At 56.7% G+C, this 19,418-nt stretch overlaps 2 protein-coding genes across 2 annotated transcripts; one reads left to right on the top strand and one right to left on the bottom strand.

The window, feature by feature from the left end:
* Window positions 1-138: 138 nt before the first annotated feature.
* Window positions 139-13,147, top strand: ZCCHC17 (zinc finger CCHC-type containing 17). The gene is made up of 8 exons (XM_066335027.1): window positions 139-266; window positions 388-496; window positions 1,303-1,360; window positions 2,588-2,688; window positions 2,768-2,859; window positions 3,190-3,290; window positions 5,759-5,907; window positions 12,409-13,147. The coding sequence occupies exons 2-8, from the start codon at window positions 455-457 to the stop codon at window positions 12,574-12,576; spliced, it is 711 nt and encodes a 236-aa protein (XP_066191124.1). The 5' UTR covers window positions 139-266; window positions 388-454; the 3' UTR covers window positions 12,577-13,147.
* Window positions 13,148-13,899: 752 nt separating this feature from the next.
* On the bottom strand, window positions 13,900-17,435 carry FABP3 (fatty acid binding protein 3). Its single transcript, XM_066335029.1, has 4 exons — window positions 17,283-17,435; window positions 16,441-16,613; window positions 14,289-14,390; window positions 13,900-14,176 (listed from the first exon to the last, which is right to left on the bottom strand). Exons 1-4 carry the CDS (start codon window positions 17,353-17,355, stop codon window positions 14,123-14,125), a joined length of 402 nt encoding a protein of 133 aa, XP_066191126.1. The 5' UTR covers window positions 17,356-17,435; the 3' UTR covers window positions 13,900-14,122.
* Between the last annotated feature and the right edge of the window lie 1,983 nt (window positions 17,436-19,418).

Raw genomic sequence — 19,418 nt, 5'->3', positions numbered from 1 at the left:
CGCTCTCTGGCGCGCCTTGCTCTGATTGGTGGGAACCGGGCCCTGGGGAGCATGGGTAACGCTGATTGGCTGGAAGCTGGCACCCAGAAACATTGCGCGTTGTGATTGGCGGGGAGCGCAGCCTCTCAGCGTGAAGGAGGAATGGCGGCGGTGGGCGGAGGAGGGTGATGTGATGGCGGTACGCTGGTGTTGGCGCGGGCGCTAACGGGCCCCCACCGCCCCGCGGGCTCCGGGAAGAGCTGTCTTAACCCACCGCTCCGTTCACGGTCAGTCTTACACCGGGGCACTGCGGGTTCCGCTCGGGTCCATCCCCACGCTCCTCACACCGGTGAAGCCTGAGGGCCCTCTGAGGCTTTTCAGGCGTTAATGAAGAGTTTCTTTTCTCAGCATCCTGGAGAGGAGATGCGGTAGCGTGGGGTGAACGCCGCTGGCTGACACTGCACCTTTGGAGGCGATGGAGCCGCTCCCCGAGCTCTACTCGATCTTCCAGGGCGAGGTGCGGAGAGCGGATGACACTGCCAGGGCCGTGCTCTGTGTGAATTTATTCTGTCGGTTTAGTCAGGGGTTAGCGCAGGGCAGGTTTGGGTGGCGGACAGCCCTGTACAGGTGCACACACCTGTGTCCGTATTTATGTACAGGTGTGGTGCTGCCGTAGAGAGGGACAGTAGGAGAAGGGGGGATTCTGTCCCTCTGCCACACTCAGGTGATTCCCCACCTGCAGAGCTCAGAATTCCAACATCAGCAGGACCTGGAGCTGCTGGAGAGAGCTCAGAGGAGCCCCCGGAGCTGCTCCAGCCCCTCTGGAGCCAGGCTGGGAGAGCTGGGGGTGCTCCATGGAGAGGAGAAGCTCCAGGGAGAGCTCCGAGCCCCTGGCAGGGCCTAAAGGGGCTCCAGGAGAGCTGCAGAGGGACTGGGGACAAGGGCTGCAGGGACAGGAGCCAGGGAATGGCTTCCCACTGCCAGAGGGCAGGGCTGGATGGGAGATTGGGCACTGGGAATTGTTCCCTGGCAGGGTGGGCAGGGGCTGGGCTGGAATTGCCAGAGCAGCTGTGGCTGCCCCTGGATCCCTGGCAGTGCCCAAGGCCAGGCTGGACACTGGGACACTGGGAGGTGTCCCTGCCGTGGCTGGGGTGATAGAAAAACAGTTTTAAGATTCCTCCAACCCAAACCATTCCCTGATTCTCTGATAATCTCCAGATCAGGTGAACTGTGCAGGTTTGTTGTGCAGATTCTCCCCTGTGGGCTGAGCACAGGGGTTTGGGAAGGGCTTCCCTTCAGCTCTGGTGCTGTTTTTCTCCCCAGGTTGCTGCAGTGACAGATTATGGGGCATTTATCAAAATCCCAGGCTGCAGGAAACAAGGTTTGTGTCTCTGATTTGCTTTGGTTTTTGTTTCTCCAGGCTGCTGTGTCCAAGGCAAGCAGCCACCTCAGAATTAAAGGCTCAGGAAAAGAGTTTTTCCTAAATTAGGAAGAGATTTGGAGTTCTTGGAAAGCATTTAGAAGTTGATGGATTTTTGCATCTTTACCAAATAAGACTCAGAGGGGGTTTTGTTGAGTTTAGAGTGCCTTGGGGTGGGTTCATGATAAATTCTGGGTATTTTGGGTGGGGTTTTGATACTTTCAGAATATTTTAGTGGAGGTTTTGATAACTTCAGGAGGATTTAGGAAATCCTTTGGCGATAATGGCAGAACTGTAGAAATTCTGCATTTAGGTGGTTTGCCCAATTTCCTCCTTTCATTGGTTAGTGTAGATGAGTGGGGAAAAAAGACTGAAATGAAGCTGAAATAAAAAGAAGTGGAAAATCAGACTTCAAGCTGCGTCTGTGACTGTGGGAAATCTGCAGCCCCCCAGGAACCCCTTCCCTGCCTCCCTCCTGAAGTTCCTGCTCCCTGCAGGATTCTGGGCAGGATTGTGGCTTTGGGGGAAGGCACAAAGTGGCCTTGGAATGGGAGCTGGAGCAGCAAAGTGTCCCCAGATTTCCCCTCCCCTGCAGAGCCCTGCTGTCCATATGTCAGTCACCCAAATCAAAATCTCATTTGGGGTGTTGTGACCTCTTTTAGCAGTTAAAAAATTGGAGCATTCTCAAAAAAAAAAAAAAAAAAGCTTATTCATTAATTTATTTTTTACTTGTACTTATTAACATTTACAACTTTATTAGTAGTGTATGTGTTATGAACATTAATCAAAAAACAGAAAATAAGAAGTTAAAGATTAAATAAAGACTATTAATTTTTAAAATTTATTTATTAATGGTTCTACCATTAATAAATGGTTGTTCTTTATTATTCCTTATTTTAGTTATTAATTGTTCTTACATTAATAAATGGTTCTTCTTTATTTACATTCTTCCCAAGCCACTTTGGAAACTGCAAATGTGAGGTTAAGTGGAGAATTGTCTGTATAGAACTGGAAAAAAGGATGAGCAAAAGAAAAAAACGCTATTAATTTTTAAATCGTATTTATTAATGGTGTAAAAACACATTCTTCCCACACCCTGAGGGATTATCTGCATCCACTTCAGGAGCTGCAGTCCTGGAAGGCAAATCTGAGGGTTGTTTGTGTCTCCTCTCTCCATCCCCTGTGCAGGCCTTGTCCACAGGACTCACATGTCCTCCTGCCGTGTGGACAAACCCTCTGAGATTGTGGATGTTGGGGACAAAGTCTGGGTGAAGCTCATTGGGAAAGAGGTAACCTCAGTTATAATAAAATACTCTGGGTGGTAATTAGCACTGTGGTCCTTTATCCTGCTAATTCCATGTTCTCTAGATGAAGGATGACAAACTGAAGCTCTCCCTCTCCATGAAGGTCGTTCACCAAGGCACGGGGAAAGACCTGGATCCCAACAACGTTTCCCTTGAGTGGGTAAATCCGAGCAGAGCAGGGGGAAAGGCTTCCACAGGAGCCAGGGAATGGCTTCCCACTGCCCAGGGCAGGGCTGGATGGGAGATTGGGAACTGGGAATTGTTCCCTGGCAGGGTGGGCAGGGGCTGGGCTGGAATTGCCAGAGCAGCTGTGGCTGCCCCTGGATCCCTGGCAGTGCCCAAGGCCAGGTCAGCTCTGTTCTTTACTTTTAGAAAGTTTTACTTTGAGAATAACCTTTAAAAGCCTTGTGGTCGGGTGTGTCGGTACAAAAATGAAGGATCAAAGATGAGAATGGGTTGGAGATGGAGCTGTTCTTGTCCTCCCAGTCAGGATGAGAGGAAGAAACGCACCTTCAGGGACTACACGAGCCAGAAGATCACCCTGGAGGCTGTCCTGAACACTGTCTGCAAGAAATGTGGCTGCAAAGGTGGGTCTGGGCTGCTGCTTTATGGCTTTGTCCCAGCCAGGCAGTGACCTTTGGGGGGCTGGCATCAGTGTCTGTCTCATGGCTGGAATCCCAGGATGGTTTGGGTTGGAAGGGATGTTAAATCCCACCTTGTTGGAGTCCAGGACATCCCCTTGGATGGCCTGGGACCTGAGCAAAGGAGTTTGAGCCCTGGACAGGGGGGTGTGGAGACGGTCGAGGGGGCTCGGAGACCTTGGCACAGAGCCCAGGAAGACACCGGGTTTGATTTTAATCCATGGGAAAAGCTTCCAACATTGCAAAAGTAATTACAAACTTCCAAGATGTGAAAATTGTAGTCTAGCACAGTAGATGATGTAAAATTTAATAGTCTTAGAATTTTTAGAATAGAAGTAAATGGGGACAAGATGATGGAATTTGGGTGGTACCTTATGTACTTCTCCTTCTTCCTTGTCCTCCATTTTTTGGGGCGGTGATGGCACAAAGTAGTTAGAGTGGATTGAACCAAAGTAAAATGTCACTTCTGGTGTGGGCACTGGGCATTGGCACAAAATAGTAAATAACTAGTATGTAATTATCTGTATAAATGTTAGGGGACGTCCCATCTGTGGGGCAGTCGCCTCGTGTCCCAGCTGCTGTCCAGACCTCAGCTGGGAGCAGAGAAAATTTTGAGATACCAAATAATAAACAACACAAGAAACCTAAAAACAAACCTTAAGGACTCTGCTTTTTTACACGAACACAGCTCGAGGCTTTTAGAGGGCCAAGGACTTTAAATCACCTAAAGCTCGGGTGAGGAAACCCCCCGACACCACCTGATTCCAATCCCAAGGGACACTTTCCACCATCCCAGGCTGCTCCAAGCCCTGTCCAGCCTGGCCTTGGACATGTCCAGGGATCGAGGGGCAGCCACAGCTGCTCTGGGCACTCTGCTGACATGGTTACACGTGCTTGTGAGGACTCAATTTTGGTTCCATGTTGTTCTTCAGAGGAGGCGTTTTTTATCACTTGCTACAAAACCAAAAGATTTAGTTCAAGTCCTTAAAAAAAAAACTTTATTCCTTAAAATCCCACCCCTTTGAGCTGCTGGTGAGGGTCCAGTGGAGGCTGCAAAGATGATGAAGGACTGGAGAGATGAGGAGAGGCTGAGGGAGCTGGGCCTGGCTGTTGTGGAGAAGAAAACACTGGGAGGGGATCCCATCAATCCACACAAATATCCCTAAGGAGTGTCAGAGGATGGGGCCAGACCCTGCTCAGGGGCAGGACAAGGAGGAATGGCCAGGAGCTAAACCACAGTGAGCTCCACCTCACTGTGAGCCAGAACTTCTGTCCGTGGGGAGTGGCAGAGCTCTGGGGTGTCCCTCTCTGGAGCCATGCCACCCTCTGGATGTGTCCCTGTGTCACCTGCTCCAGGGGATGTCCAGAGCTCCCTTCAGCCCCACCCAAACACTCTGTGCCTCCTGCAGGGCACAGGTCTGTCCCTTTCCTGCACTGTTTGGTTCCTGTGTGTCACACCTGAGATCTTATTCTGATTTTGGTTTTTAAGAAGCAAACAAACCTTCACCGGGTGATCCCACTGTGGACAACCATCAGTGGAAGCTCAGTTGGGTCTTAGAGCTAAAACCAGGTTTGTGACCTGCTGAAATGATGTCCTGCCTGCTTCAGCAGTGTGAAGGTGATTTTGTGGTGCCTTTCAGTAGATTTACTCAAGTTGCTGAGGCACAAAGTCGTTTTTTTGCAGGAGTTTTTGCTGTGCCCTACTTGTGTTATTTAGAGGAAATGGTTAATGGGGCTCGTGCTATTCTGGAGGAGGTTAATGATGAGTGTGGGCTCTGTAGTGGTAGAGAAGTATCCTGAAAATACTATTTTAAAGAATTATTACTATTTAAAAAAACTGTTCTATATAAAACACTATTTTAAAGAACCCTCAAAACTTGATTATGCCTATTTCCAATCTGCTTTTTCCTAATGGTGTCTCCTCCTAACAGCAGCAGGTGCAGCTGTCCAAATTTCCACTGCAGCTCTTAGTAGGTCAACTTTGATGTCTCCAGAGTAGAAAGGGTAGAACCAGAAGAGCTGAATTTCTCTTTCTTTGTGGCTTTAGCTCATTTTCCAGGTGCCTATCACACCAATTCACCTTTCCCCCACTCTTTTCTGGGCTGATTAAGCCCCTGCAGAGAGAGGTTTTTACTTGTTGGGACAAGAATATCTTTTTTTTAACCGACCTAATCCCTCCAGAATGACCTGGGTTGTGTTTGTTCCCCTGTCCTGTTTAATCAGGGCATGTTCAACCAGCTGAAATTTCAGGATAAAAAATGGCCAGTGTAGATTGTCTCCTCGTGAGTGATAATCAAAAGAGCCTTGGCAGCACTTCAGGTGTGTGAAATGCAGTTGTTAAAAAAAGGAACAAAAGGAAGGAAAAGGGGCTGGGTTTTTTGCTTCAAACACTTTTTTTTTTTTTTTTTTCCCAGGTCACTTTGCCAAGGAGTGTTTCATGCAGCCTGGAGGAACCAAATACAGCCTCATTCCAGAGGAGGAGGAAGAGGAGGGGGCAGCAGCAGGACGTGAAGGAGATAAAAAGATCAGCCAGGCTGAGGAGTCTTCAAAAAAGAGGAAAAAGGTATGAGGTGACCTCTGGCTGGCCTGGAAAAGGAGATGGGGGGTGGGTGTTTGCTCTGTAGTTACAACTGAGTTACTCCAGCAGTGGAGGTGTGAGTAGCCAGGTGTGGAATGGGAAGGTGCCTCAGTTTGGGGCAGATTCTGTAGCAAACCAGGAAATCTCTGCAGATTTCTTCATAATTCTTAGGTTTTCTCCTTTTATTGTCAAGCTGCCTTCAAGCTGGTTTTGTGCTACAGCACACAGCCCTCAAAAATATTCTTAGAGTGAGAAAAAAGATGGTTATTGTCTTTCCTGGTCTTTGTGAGGCTCTGCAGGCATTGCTTCAGTGTGCTGAATTCCTGTGATTCCTGCCAGTGACCTGTTTTCCTCCTTTCTCCTGCCCTCACACCTTTCTTTGATCTGGTCTCAGTGCCCTGCTGGCTCCAGGGGTATCCTGACCCTGCCAGAGCTGTGGGAATTGGGTTTATCTGCACACTCTGGGGGAAAATCCCTGGCTGTGTTTGCACAGGGAGCATTCCAAGGCTCCAGAGCAATTTCTGTCCCTGTGAAAATGGCACCAGATCAGAGACATTTTCCAGGCAGTGTTTGACCTCTGGCTCAGAGCAGGATGGGATGAAATAAAACACAGGTGAGGCTTGGATCCAAACCAGGAGCTTTTGGTGGTCAGGTTTATTCACAGTATTCAGAGTATTCCAGAGGGTTTGGGTTGGAGGGGACCCTAAATCCCACCCCAGCCCTGCCGTGGCCCCAGGTTGCTCCAAGGCCTGGCCTGGGACACATCCAGGGGCAGCCACAACCCAGGTCAGGACTTCAATAAATAAACCCTTCCCTCAGCCCCTTCACAGTCCCACTTTTACTCTTCCAAAGCCCTTTCTCTGTTTTTCCCCTCTTTCCAGCTCTGTGGCCTCTCTGCATACCTGGAGAGTGGTACCAGGCAGAAAAGGCTCAAGTTATTTCAATGTTTTGGGGAAAAATTACTCAAAGAAGTGCACCAATAGCTTGGTGTCCTACTCCTACCCATCCCCCAGGATGGGGATTCCCAGTGGAGTCTTGCCCTGCTGACACTACAGGAAATGTGGGCCACTGTCCTGAATTTGTTCCTGATTTTTTTAGGGTGGGTGGATTAATAGCTTTCCTTGAAATCTCACTTGTTCCTTTGATCTCCCTCCCTTCTCAGGGGTGACATCAAAAGTTGTCAGATGTTTTCCAGAGCTGGAATAATAAAACTTGGGGTTTTTTTTTGGAGACAGGATGTGGGATCCTGGAGATGAATGGTTCCCTTGTAGTCTGGAGTGCCTGCTGTGATCTTGTCTGGGAGCCACCATGTGCTTCCCTGGAGCTCCAGGGACTTAGAGCACGTGGAAATAGCTCCATGGATTCAGGGACAATCTCCTTGCTGACCTGTCCCCTCCCCTGTGTGTGACACCAGTGTGGGGCTGGGGTTTTAAATGAGAGGAGGGAGCTGCCAGCTCCCAAGGGATTCTATCTCCACTGAGTGTCAGAGCAATAAAATTAATACTTGTGGTTGTTGAGGATCAGCATTTTGGGCTTTCCTGGGTCTGAGGTTTCCTTGCAGTTTCTGGGGTTTTTCTCCTCTTCCCAGAGATTCCTCTCTTGAGACACTCCAGGTTCCTCACCCCTTTTTTCTCACCTTGCATTCCCAGTGGCTCCCAGCTCCTGTTTTCCCTTCTGCCTGAGCCCCACAGCATTCCCAGGCTGGAGCTGGATTCAGGTCTCTGCGTGGGAGTGGCCTTGGTGTGACAGTGACACATTTTTGGGTGGCAGCACAAAGCCCTGTCCTGGTCCTGTAATCCCTGAGAAAATCCCTGAGAAAGGGGGGTGGAGGGAGAAGGGGAGAGGCTGGAGCGTGTCCAGGGAAGCGTCTGGAGCCCCAGGAGAGGCTGAGGGAGCTGGGAAGGGGCTGAGCCTGGAGAAAAGGAGGCTCAGGGGGGACCTGGTGGCTCTGCACAAGTCCCTGACAGGAGGGGACAGCCGGGGGCATGCCCCTGGGGAATGAGGGATGGGGTGAAGCAGCCTCTATTTGTTCTGAGGGAGCTTTAGGTTGGATATTTGGGAAAAATCCTTCACAGAAAGGGTTGATAAAACTGTCCTGGCAGTGGTGGACTCCCCATCCCTCATAAACCACGTGGATGTGGCAACTGGGGACGTGCTGGTGGTGCTGGGGTTGGACTGATCTTGGAGGGCTTTTCCAACCTGAACAATTCCACAATTCCGTGGTGCAGTGTCAGGGGTGAGCCCCAGAGGCTGTCTGGGACAGCTGGGCAGGCCCAGGCTCTGTGTCCCTTTTCCTCCTGGGGTCACGGGGTGAAGGAGCTCCTGTGGGAACAGCAGTGTCCCTGCTGGGCTTGTGTGGGAGGCAGGGGGCTGGGAATGGCTGAGCCCTTCTGATCCTGCTGCCTTCATCTTCCAAGAAAAAACCTGCAGTGCTGACCAAGGGATAACCCCTTGGGTTGAAGTTCTCCGAGTTTATCCCATCTGCTCACACAACCTCGAGTTTGGGGGTTTAGATCCATTTCAAAATTGCTTATGAGCTTTATTCCACATGGAGCAGCTCATCCCCCAGGTGATTTTGGATGGCCTTTGGGCCTTTTTCATGAGTTTGCTTCTCTTTTCCCCGCCTTGTGGAAGATTTCCAGATCTTCCTGCAGATCTTCATGTGAAAGCTACACCAGTGTGTTTGTTCTGTGACCTGTGGTTCATCCAGCCTTAGTCCATGCTCAGTTTTATTGCTTCTTCCATGGCATTGAGAGGGCTCAGCCCTTCACACATTGTCTTAATCCAAATTTTTCTTCATCTGTCTGTCTTTATTTACTGGCTCTAGGCTGGGTTCTTCTCCTCAGCTTCACTCTGACTGCTCCTCCAACAAATCATGCAAAAAACACCTTTAGATCGATGGAATGAATCTTGTTTGGAATGAAATTGGGTGGTGGAATGAGGATAAGAATGAAATGAAGCCTGGAAGGATTCCTGGCACACCCCTGGGGATGGATGCAGACAGACAGTAGAAATCCATTCGAGTTTTTCACAAGGACAAGACACAAAGTCTTGAAAGGGGATCATAGCTCCTCTAAAGGCTCTGGTGAAAAATATTTCAGCTTGTTAGACAGTTCTGGGCACTCCCCTCTTATCTCAACCCCAAATACCTTTAGGAGGAATGAGGTGTTGTAAGATCCTGAGAGCACAGCCTGGAGCAGTTTCCTCACAGAGGGCAGGAGGGAGCCTGGAGTGCTGGAGGGGCCCCTCTTGGAGGGGTTTTGTAGCAGTAGGGAAGGAATTCCATGAAAATGAGCCCTCAGGCTCCAGCCCAGCCTGCTGCTGTCCTGCTGGCAGCTCCAACAGGGGCTTGCAGAGAGATTTTGGAGCACTTTGGTTGGGTTGTGGTGTGATAATTGCATAGATGGGGCAGGATGTGCAAGGAACCGTGAAGTCCAGCTCTGTGTGCTGTGAGCCCTCTGCACTGAGAGCTCCTTGGGCCAAATCCTCTCCAGATATTCCCCCAAAATGCCTTTAGGAGTGCTGGGTGTGTCCAGAGCTGAGCTGAGCCCCATCCAGCACAGCTGGAGGGCACTGGCAGCCCAGGGCTGTCCCTGCAGGCACAAACCGGGGCTTTGCTGGGCAGTTCCTGAGCCCTGAGCTCCCTGGGGTGCAGTGCTGATGCCCCAGGGCTGGGGCTGCTGCGTGTGAGGGGAGCTGTGCTCTGGAGCAGGGTGCTGCTGCTGCTGGAGGAGTTTGTAGCAGCACTGCAAATCATAAAATAATAAAAAATCCTGCTGCTGAAAATCATTAAATCCTGAATGGGTTGGGTTGGAAGGAGCTTAAATCCCATCCAGTGCCACCCCTGTCCATGGGGACACCTTCCACTGTCTCAGGGGGCTCCAAAGCTCCTCCAGGGATGGAGCAGCCACATTTTTTCCTCTGGGAATGCTCAGCCCTCCTTTTTTCCTGCTGCACTTGCAGCCCAGGCTGTGCTGATGTGCTGTGCTGCCTGCACTTCTGCACTGGAGGAGTCAGAGAATGGTGGAATATCCACACACGAGGATCACTTAGTTCAGCTCCTGGCCCTGCACAGGACAGAAAAGGAAAAAGGAGTTTGTCTGTCTTGGAGTGATCTTGGCTGTTAGAAGCCCCCAAAAAGGGAAGAGTGAGGCTTTGTTGATTTTTTCCAGCCAGCACAATGCCCACGTGTGCTTTTATGTCCCCTGTTGCATCCCCAGGAGTGTGTGTGACATCCTGCCTTCAGCCCTCACATCCTGAGAAAGTTTCCCAAGCTCTGGAATGAAACTGTTGGTTGTGAAGGTCTTGTCAAACTTTCTCACCATGTGCACAGGCTGGAAAAGCTTGAGAAAATTCTCCTTGCTGCATCCACTTCTCTGGAGGATTTAACTCCTTCCCATCCTCTTAGGACTGGGAGGATTTGCCTTTCCTGTGTGGGTCAGGGACTCTGTGGTGAGTCTGTTGTTACCCCACAGGAAAACAGACTCAGTTTTGGGTGAGATTATTTGCAGTTATGGAGCTGAAATGTGCCAAGGGTCTGGTGGGTCTGGAGTGACTCCATCCTCTGCTCCCTTCCCCGGAATCCTGGGGAAGGATCCTGCTTAATGCTCAGCTCTGAGTGTTGTCTTTGCTCTTCCAGCTCCCTAAAAGAGTTGTATTTGATTAAAATGAAGCTGCCGGCTCCTTCTCTTTTTCCCCAGCTGACAGCCTGGGCCTGGTGCTTGGACACCCAACCCGCTTTGGGCACAGGTGTTTAAGAGCTGAGTTAGAGCCCTGAGCTGAGCTTGCCGGGCCACATTCCTCCCTGGGGCTGTCCAAGCCTGTCCCAGGGCTTTGGTCACCTCCGTGGCCATCTCTGCTCCCCAAAACTCTCCTTGGTTTGTCCCTGGAGTTCTCAAGTAGGGCAAAAATTCCTGCTCAGCCCCCTGCTCTGGAGCCAGGCTGGGAGAGCTGGGGGTGCTCCATGGAGAGGAGAAGCTCCAGGGAGAGCTCCGAGCCCCTGGCAGGGCCTAAAGGGGCTCCAGGAGAGCTGCAGAGGGACTGGGGACAAGGGCTGCAGGGACAGGAGCCAGGGAATGGCTTCCCACTGCCAGAGGGCAGGGCTGGATGGGAGATTGGGAACTGGGAATTGTTCCCTGGCAGGGTGGGCAGGGGCTGGGCTGGAATTGCCAGAGCAGCTGTGGCTGCCCCTGGATCCCTGGCAGTGCCCAAGGCCAGGCTGGACACTGGGACACTGGGAGGTGTCCCTGCCATGGCACAGAGGTAGAACTGGATGCTCTTTCAGGTCCCTTCCCACTCATTCCATGGTCTTCAGAGCCCTGTGCCAGGGAAGTCTCTCAGGCACTGATGTGGCCATGGATGGAGTTGGGCCCTTGCTGGGTCCAGGTGCTGCTGTGCTTGGACAGAAAACTGCCGCTTTGCTTTAGCCATGTGCGAGGTACCATTATTTTAGAGGCCTATTCACCTGCTTCCCTTTGCTTCCCAGAGCCAAGGGGAGGGAACACCTGAGTGTGTGCAGGGTGGGTTTGCCAGGCCCTTGGGAGCTGCTCCAGCATTCCTGCTCCCTGCTGGAAGGGGATGCAGCAGCACGAGATCAATCAGATCCTCTCCCCAGCCCTTTGTTCTCATTAAATATCCCCAAATTGCCGTCCTGCATCATTAAACAGTGCTGGTCTGCCTTGGGGTGATCCCAGTGCCCCCCAGGCTGATCTCAGGGTAATCTCTGCCTGCTGCTTCGTCACACGCCTCAGACTGGAGGGTTTAGATCCATTTCAGAGTTCCTTATGGGCTTTATTCCAGCAGCAGCTGTTCCCGTGCTGCAGCCGAGGGTCAGAGCTGGAGCTTTTGTTTCAGGGCTTTGCAGCAGCACGGGGTCGGGGGCTCTGAAGGGGGAGACAGCAGGAGAGGGTGCAGGGGAAGTTGGGGAGCAGCAGGGGTGTGCTGGAAATTGAGCAGCAGGGGTGTGCTGGAAATTGAGGAGCAGGAAGGGGCACAGAGGAAGTTGGGAAACAGGAGAGGGTGGTGAAATCTTTAGCGAGGTTGTGCAAAGAGCCACATCTTGCAGGAGGGCACTGACCTCATCCTGCTGCAGGAAGCTCCAGAGGGTGTTTGGATGCTCCAGTGCCCCCGTCCTGGCAGGCTGGGGGCTGGGGTGGGCTGGGGCTGCAGAGATGGTGCTCATGGCTAGTTTAGAAACCTGGTTTTTGGGCAAAAAACTTCATCTTCCAACTTGTATTGATTAAGAACAATGAAATAATGGAGTTGAGAGCACGAACTCTCCTTCCATGAATTATCCAATGTTTTCCAACCTTGGATTTCCACATGGCTGCCCCTCTGCTCCTGTTTCTGCCAACCCTGTGCCCCGAGGGCTGGCAGCGGTGATGAACTCCTGCCTCCTGGGGCATGGTGCCCTGTCCGTGCAGGAGAGGTCTGTGCTGCCCTGGGAGAGCATTCCCACATTCCCAGGCTTCTCCTGTGTTTTCCTAGGAGAAGAAGAAGAAGAGGAAGCACAAGGCCAGGCAGTCCTCAGAGTCAGACTCGGACAGCTCAACTTCGGACAGCGACGGAGCTCAGCCCTCCAGCAAGAGGCCCAGGCACTCTGGGAAACCCAGCAAGGCTCCCAAGAAGAAGAAGAAGAAGAAGCACAAAAAGTAGCCCTGGGATGAGCAGGGCAGGCTGGGCTGCTGCACGGCCATTCCCTGGTGCAGCCAGCAGGGATCAGCACCTCTCCTGCTCCAGGGACAAGGCGTTTCCTTCTCGAAGTCACACAGGCATGTGGTGTTACAGGTGTTGTTGACCTTGCTACGAGCTGTCCTCTGTCACCTTGGGCAGCCTTTGTCGCACAGCTGCTGCCAGCACAGGCTCATGACAGCCTGCAGGCCGCCCTGCTGTCCCACAGCCTCGTGTCCTGCTGAGCTGCTGCCAGCTCTGGTGACAGCTGGGTGACAGCAGCCCTGTGCAGGGGCCTGCAGAGGCTGGGGTGGCTCAGCCAGGCGCACACCGTGCTGGGGACAGCGTTTGGTGTTGCTGGGCACTGTGGTGAGACCACAACCCCCTGGCACAGAGCTCTGGGCTGCAGACCTGCCCCGGCTCCCTGCGTCTCTGCAAACACCGGGAGGGCAGGAGCAAGGAGCAAAGGGGGGAGGGCAGAAACTGGGGGTAAACATGAACCGTGGAGTGTTTGCTGCCTTGGAAAGGGATGGAAAATAAACCTCTGCCCTCTCCAGCTGTACTTTGTACTGGCTTCTTTCTTCTGTACCCTTCACACTTCATCTTGGGCAGGGGAAGAGCAGCACTGGCTGCATGGAGGAGATGGGAAAGGCCTATTTTGGGAAGAGAAAGGGTTTCTTTGGGAAGTTCTGGCTGCTTCCCGAGGCTCCCTGGGGTGGGAAGGGGGTGTGTGGTGAGGTAACCCATAGGAGAAGGCTTCTGGAAGGAGCATAAATCTTGTAACTGGAGCTGAAGGTCAGGGGAAGGGGTGGCAGGGGAGTGCCAGGAGCAGCTCGGGCTGCTGGGGCAGATGTGAATGGGGGAAGGAGTCGCTCCTGCGGCTCTGCAGGGAGCTGGAGTAGGGCTGGCCCTGCAGGAGGGGTTGGGACTGCTGATGCAGCCTCCCCTTACCCCTTTTCCTTCCCTGTGCTTCCCAGCCCAGCTCCCATGGCTGCATTCCCCTTTGGGGCCATTTCCCTTCCCAAATCCAGACCCCAAGAGCTCAGCACCTTTATTCCAGGTGACCCTGCCCCTCCGGCTGAGGCTTTGGGGCTCCCTCCCGCCCTCGGCCTCGCCGGGAGGGGCATTCCCGGATCCTGAGCTGCTGCGGGGCTGAACGTTCCCTCTGGGAGAGCACACTGCCGCCAGAGCTGAGCCCACAGCTGGGAGAAGGGGCTGACACGGGCCACTGGGATCACTGCCCATTAACCCATCCCTGCCACCCCACGTGCCAGAAAGGCCTTTTCCCGAGTAAACCGAGCACAGAGCTGTAACAACACCTTTATTATTTTTCCATGTGACTTTTCCCACTATCAGTTAAAAAAGAACCCAACAACAAACCACGAAACCACCACCCGAGCCCCTGCAGGCGCCGGGCGGGGTCAGGGGCGGCCCCAGCGGCTCCCAGCCCACGGGAAGCCGTGCCTGGCACGGGCCCGGGAGGTGGGGACGATGTGGCACCGGGTGACAGGCAGGGGACCCGGGACAGCGTCTATGTCGCCTTCTCGTAGGTGCGGGTGGAGACGACGTTGCCCATGGTGAGAGTCTGGGGGCAGAGGGGTGGGGGGTTAGCGCTGCCTTGCCCAGCCCCAAGCTGAGCTCTGCCCACTTGGAACCATTTCCGAGGTGGGAACCTCAGAATAAAACCATTTCCTTACCAGAATTAATTTCCCATCCTTCAGCTCCCGGACCAGCGATGTCTCCTTCCCCTCCCATTTCTGCACGTGGACGAGTTTGCCTCCATCCAGTGTGACCACGGACTGCAGGGAGGGGTTGAGAGCCACAGTTACCTTCCTCCCCGGGGTTTCTGGGCTCTGGGGGGGTTTATTCCTCCGAGGGGACCCTGGAGCCCCGCAGGGTTCGGGATCAGCCTGGGGGTGCCACTGTGTGTGTGCCCACCCGGCACCAGCCCCGCCTGGCTCTGTCAGCCTGGGTGCTGCCCTGGCTCACGGCCTCGGCTGCCCTGCTGTGACCCCCGAGTGCCACCGGCGCGGTCACCGTGCCCTCCGTGCCCCGGGGCCGCGTCCCGCTCCGGGGCCACCGGGACCTGTCCCGGGGCGCTCCCAGGCGCGGCTCCCCGGCTCCGGAGGGGACCAGAGAGGCTGGGCAGGGATCGGGGCTTGGAACCGAAGCTTCCCTGCCCCGCAGGGCCCGCCGAGGGGTTTTGGAGCGGCTGATGCAGCAAACACGCCTCTGCTCGGCGCGCTGCTGTTTGCACAGCGCCGCTGCTGACTCAGCGCAGAGAGCCCGGCCCGTGCCAAGGTGACAGCGACAGCGACAGCGCCCGCCGCGGCAGCGCGGGGCCGTGCCGGGACAGGCGCTGGCACCGCCCGCCCGGCCCCATCCTGCCCTGTGCCCCCCAGAGCCGGGGGCTGCCCCTCGGGTGCCCCCATGGCTTGGGGCTGTGCAGAGATCAGGTGTGTCCCAGCCCCGGGTCCCCACAAGGCTCTGGGCGCTCCCTCAGATCCCAATTCTCCCCCAGAGCTGCGTCCCTTCACTGCTCAGCTCTGCCAAAGTTTGGGTACCCGCAGGGTTTGGGTGCCCCACAGCCCTGGAAGCCACAGGCAGAGGGTAGGGACTGATGGAATATTGGGGAGAAATCCCTCCCTGTGAGGGGGTGAGGCCCTGGCACAGGGTGCCCAGAGCAGCTGTGGCTGCCCCTGGATCCCTGGCAGTGCCCGAGGCCAGGCTGGACACTGGGAGCACCTGGGACACTGGGAGGTGTCCCTACCATGGCACTGGGGTGGCACTGGGTAGGCTTTTAAGGTGCCTTCCAAGCCAAACCATTCCATGGGTGCCCCACATCTCCCAGCTCCCCAGGGCTGACCCCGCCTGCCCCATCCGTGCCTCGGGCAGCCGTTGCTGCCCCATCATGTGCCCTCTGGCCGCCGGCCGAGGGGCACCCCAAGGGCACGTCCCGGGCTGTGGCAGGAGCTCGGGGCCGGTCACACGTTCCTGCTGCTTGAACAGCTTCCAGGAGCTGGGGAGGGAGAGAGCGAGCGCGGCTGGGAGGGAGCGCACAGCCAGCCCCTTCCCCCAGCCTCACTGCGAGCCCAGCCCTTCGTGCTTCCTGCTCTGGGGCCAGGAAAGGGCTTTTGGTGCCCAAAGAGCCCCCAGGTCCCTCCTGAGGGCCCCGGCCCGGGCTGGGTGTGGGGCACAGAGCTGCTCCGTGCCCGGACTGCTCAGTGGGCATGGGAGCAACAGCTGGAATCTAGGAAAAGTCAGGAGCTGGGCGGCTCCTTCAAGGAAAAATGTCCCTGCAGGGTGGGAGAGGCCAGGAAAGTCACTGCTCTCCCTCAGGTGATTTTTTTCCTTGCTCTTACAGGGAGGGGCAGCCTGGCCTGGGAACTTTTGAGCTCCCCAGGGTCCCGCAGCCCTGGGATGAGCCCTTGGAGAGGCACCGACGGCTGGGATTGTGCCGGTGCTCCATCCCTGCAGCGCTGCGATGGCAGGCACACAGGGGGCTCAGAAATGAGGTGTGGTGCCCCTCTTCCCCCGGGGCAGGGACACTTCCCACCGCCCCACCGCGGCCTCCTCTTGAGCAAGCTGGCACTCTCCAGCCGGCCTCTTGCACAACCTTCCCGGCAGCTCCATCCTGCTCCCGGGGGAGCCCAGCCGCAGAACGGACTGTGGGGGCACGTCTGGACGGAACCAGGCTTGAACTGCAGCCCCGGCGGGCACAGAGCTGTTCCCCTTCCACCCTTCAGGAGGGAGTCCTGGAGCTGATGGAGCCATCCCCCGGAGCCCACGGAGCCTCTTGGGGGTGCCCACGGAGCCTTTCACGGGGTGGGGCGGGCTGGGGGGCCTCACCTTGACGTGCCTGTCGTCCGCCGTGGTCTCGTCGAACTCCTCGCCCAGCTTGAAGGTGATCTCGGTGTTCTTGAAGGTGCTCTGGGTCTTCACGGTGACCTTGTCGCCGTCCAGCTCGATGATGGTGGTGGGCTTGGTGAAGCCGGCCACCTGCCGCGTGGCGAAGCCCACGCCTGGGGACCGAGGGGGTGACGGGGTGTGCAGGGCCACGGTGCAGCCACCCGGCCCCGGCATCGCCCCCGAGCTCCTCCTCCCCGTGCCGGTGGAGGGAGAGCCCCCAAACTGCCCCCTGCTCACGGCGCTGGGGGGCTCCGTGCGCCCCCGGGGCAGGAGCAGGGAAGGGGGCAGGGAATGCTGTCCCTGCTGAGGGCTGGCTCCGGGACCAGCGCCCACCCTGAGCTGGGGGAGGGGGAACCGGGGGCTGTCCCCGCTCCCCGCACCGCTCTGGGCTGCGGGACTCCCCCTGACCACGCTGGGGCTGCCTGATGGGGGTTCGGGGGCTGGGGAGGGCTGGGGGGTCCTCAGAGACCCCCAGCACCGGGGGGGCATCTCATCCCTCCACGCTCTGCCGAAGCCTGTCCTAGGAAGGACGAGACCCCTCACCCAGCCCGAGACCCCTCACCCAGCCCAACCCCACGTGCACGAAACCCCAGAGCCCCCCTAAAGCACACACGGAGGCAGCAGCGACGCCCCCACCGCCTGCAGCCGCCCCGCCAGACCCCCGTGAACCGCGGGGGTTCACCAGGCAAATTGGGGGGGCGTAAAAAAAAAACAAAAAAACCCACAAAAAAACCAAAAGGGGTGATGTGACTCCAAGCCCGCTGCCAGCCGCGCCCACTCACCCAGCGCCTTCATGTACTCATCGAAATTGTTGGTGTCCACCAGCTTCCAGGTGCCCACGAAGGCGTCGACCATGGCGAGGGGGCGCGGGGGGGGCCGCAGACGCGCGGGGGTCCTGCCGGCTGCGAGCGTGGCACCGCCTGCAGCTGCTCCGGCCCCGCAGCCGCCTTAAATAATGTCCTCATCACATGATTGGAAAGAGCACAACGCGCTCCAGAAATACTCCCCGGCAGCGCTGCCAGCGGCCACCCCGGGCCGACCACCCGCCCCCGGCCCCCGCCCCCCGGGCCGAGCCCCCGGGCTGGGCCAGCGCCGGGCCAGCGGGGAGAGAGGGGAGAGAGGGCCGCGCCGTGCCGCGCCGTGCCCGGGCTCTGCGGGAGCTGGCTGCGGGGCACGGGGGGAGCTGGCTGCGGGGCACGGGGGGAGCTGGCTGCGGGGCACCCCGGGGAGCTGGCTGCGGGGCACGGGGGGAGCTGGCTGTGGTGTACCCCGGGGAGCTGGCTGCGGGGCACGGGGGGAGCTGGCTGTGGGGTACCCCGGGGAGCTGGCTGCGGGGCACGGGGGGAGCTGGCTGTGGGGTACCCCGGGGAGCTGGCTGTGGGGTACCCCGGGGAGCTGGCTGTGATGTACCCCGGGGAGCTGGCTGTGGTGTACCCCGGGGAGCTGGCTGCGGGACACCCCGGGGAGCTGGCTGCGGGGCTCGGCGGGGAGGTGGCTGCGGGGCACGGGGACGCTCAGGAGGGGCTGAGGAGGGCACGAGGGGTGCGTGCCCAGCCCCGGTGGTCCCACGGGCCCGTGGGGAGGGGCAGGTGCTATCCCCGGCCACGGTCAGGGCATGGGGACAGCGACACTCGTGATGCCCTTCAAGGACACGAGTGGCGAGGACAGGAGAGCTGAGCTGGGGAAACTGAGGCACGGGGAGCAGAGAGCACTGGAGAGGGGTGTGGGGATATATATGGGGACTCCAGGAGAGTGCGGGGACATGTGTGACACCCCCTCAATTCCATGTGTCTGTGGGGACACGTGACCCGGTCCCCGCTTGTTGTGCCTGTGAGTGTGGACACCTGTGTGACTCTGTCCCCTCCCTGTGTGCGTGGGGACACACGCGTGTGCCACCAGTGATGCTTTGGGTGCCGGGGGGACGCTGGTGACAAGGACAGGCATGGGGCTGTGGGACCCCCACAGGTCCCCCCGATCTCCCCATGCTTTGGTTCCGGTGGGACCAGCGCATCCCCGGCCCCTTCCCAGCGCGGGTGGGGTCACCTCGGCCATGGGATTCCGTGTCCCTGGACCCCAGGGGACAGTGCCCACTCCTGTCCCCGTCCCTGGGTCGTGGAGGGACCCAGCTGGGGGCTCAGGTGTCCCTGAGCCCGATGGCTGCAGTGTGTCCTCTTGTACTGGGGACTTGGGGGTCACCGAGGGTCACCAGGGCCGTGAGGGACCGGGGACACTCTCCCTGTCTCTGGCCCTGTGTGACATCGCAGACACCCAAAAATAGCCGGAGCTCGTGTTCAGCTTCTTCCTGCTGACACTGCCACCGAGCAGGACCCCTCACCTCGTGCCCCGGGGGCACAGAACTGTCCCCGTCCCCGTGTGGGATGGGTGTCCCCTGCCCCGGCTGGGACACCGGGCACGGCTCTGCCTGCTGGGGTCACAGGGACAATTCGTTCCCCAGGGAGGCAGAGCCCCCATGGCCTGGGGGGGTGACACAGAGGGCAAGGACTGTCCTCTGTCCCCTCACCTGGGTGTCAGTGTCCCAAACCTGCCCAGCACTGTCCCCTCGGGTGCTCCCTCTACAACATGACTGTGAGATGGGGGCATTGACAGGAACAGCTGCCCGGGCACAGGGACACCAATCCACAGGGACACCCACTGAGAGAGACAGCCACAAGGAGTGACACATCCACGCACAGGGACACCCACTGACAGGGATACCCACTGACAGGGACACCCACTGACAGGGACAGCCTGGCACAGGGACACCAATCCACAAGAGACTACCAATGGGCAGGGTCACACACTCATGGTGACACCAACCCACAGGAAACACGCATCCACAGGAGCCCCCACACACAGGGACACCCAGCGACAGGGACACCCAGTGACAGGAACACCCAGTGACAGAGACACCCACACAC

This window comes from Sylvia atricapilla, chromosome 24 (assembly GCF_009819655.1).
Source record: "Sylvia atricapilla isolate bSylAtr1 chromosome 24, bSylAtr1.pri, whole genome shotgun sequence".
In the NCBI taxonomy this organism is placed as follows: Eukaryota; Metazoa; Chordata; class Aves; order Passeriformes; family Sylviidae; genus Sylvia; species Sylvia atricapilla.
This window is presented reverse-complemented; position numbering and strand designations above follow the sequence as displayed.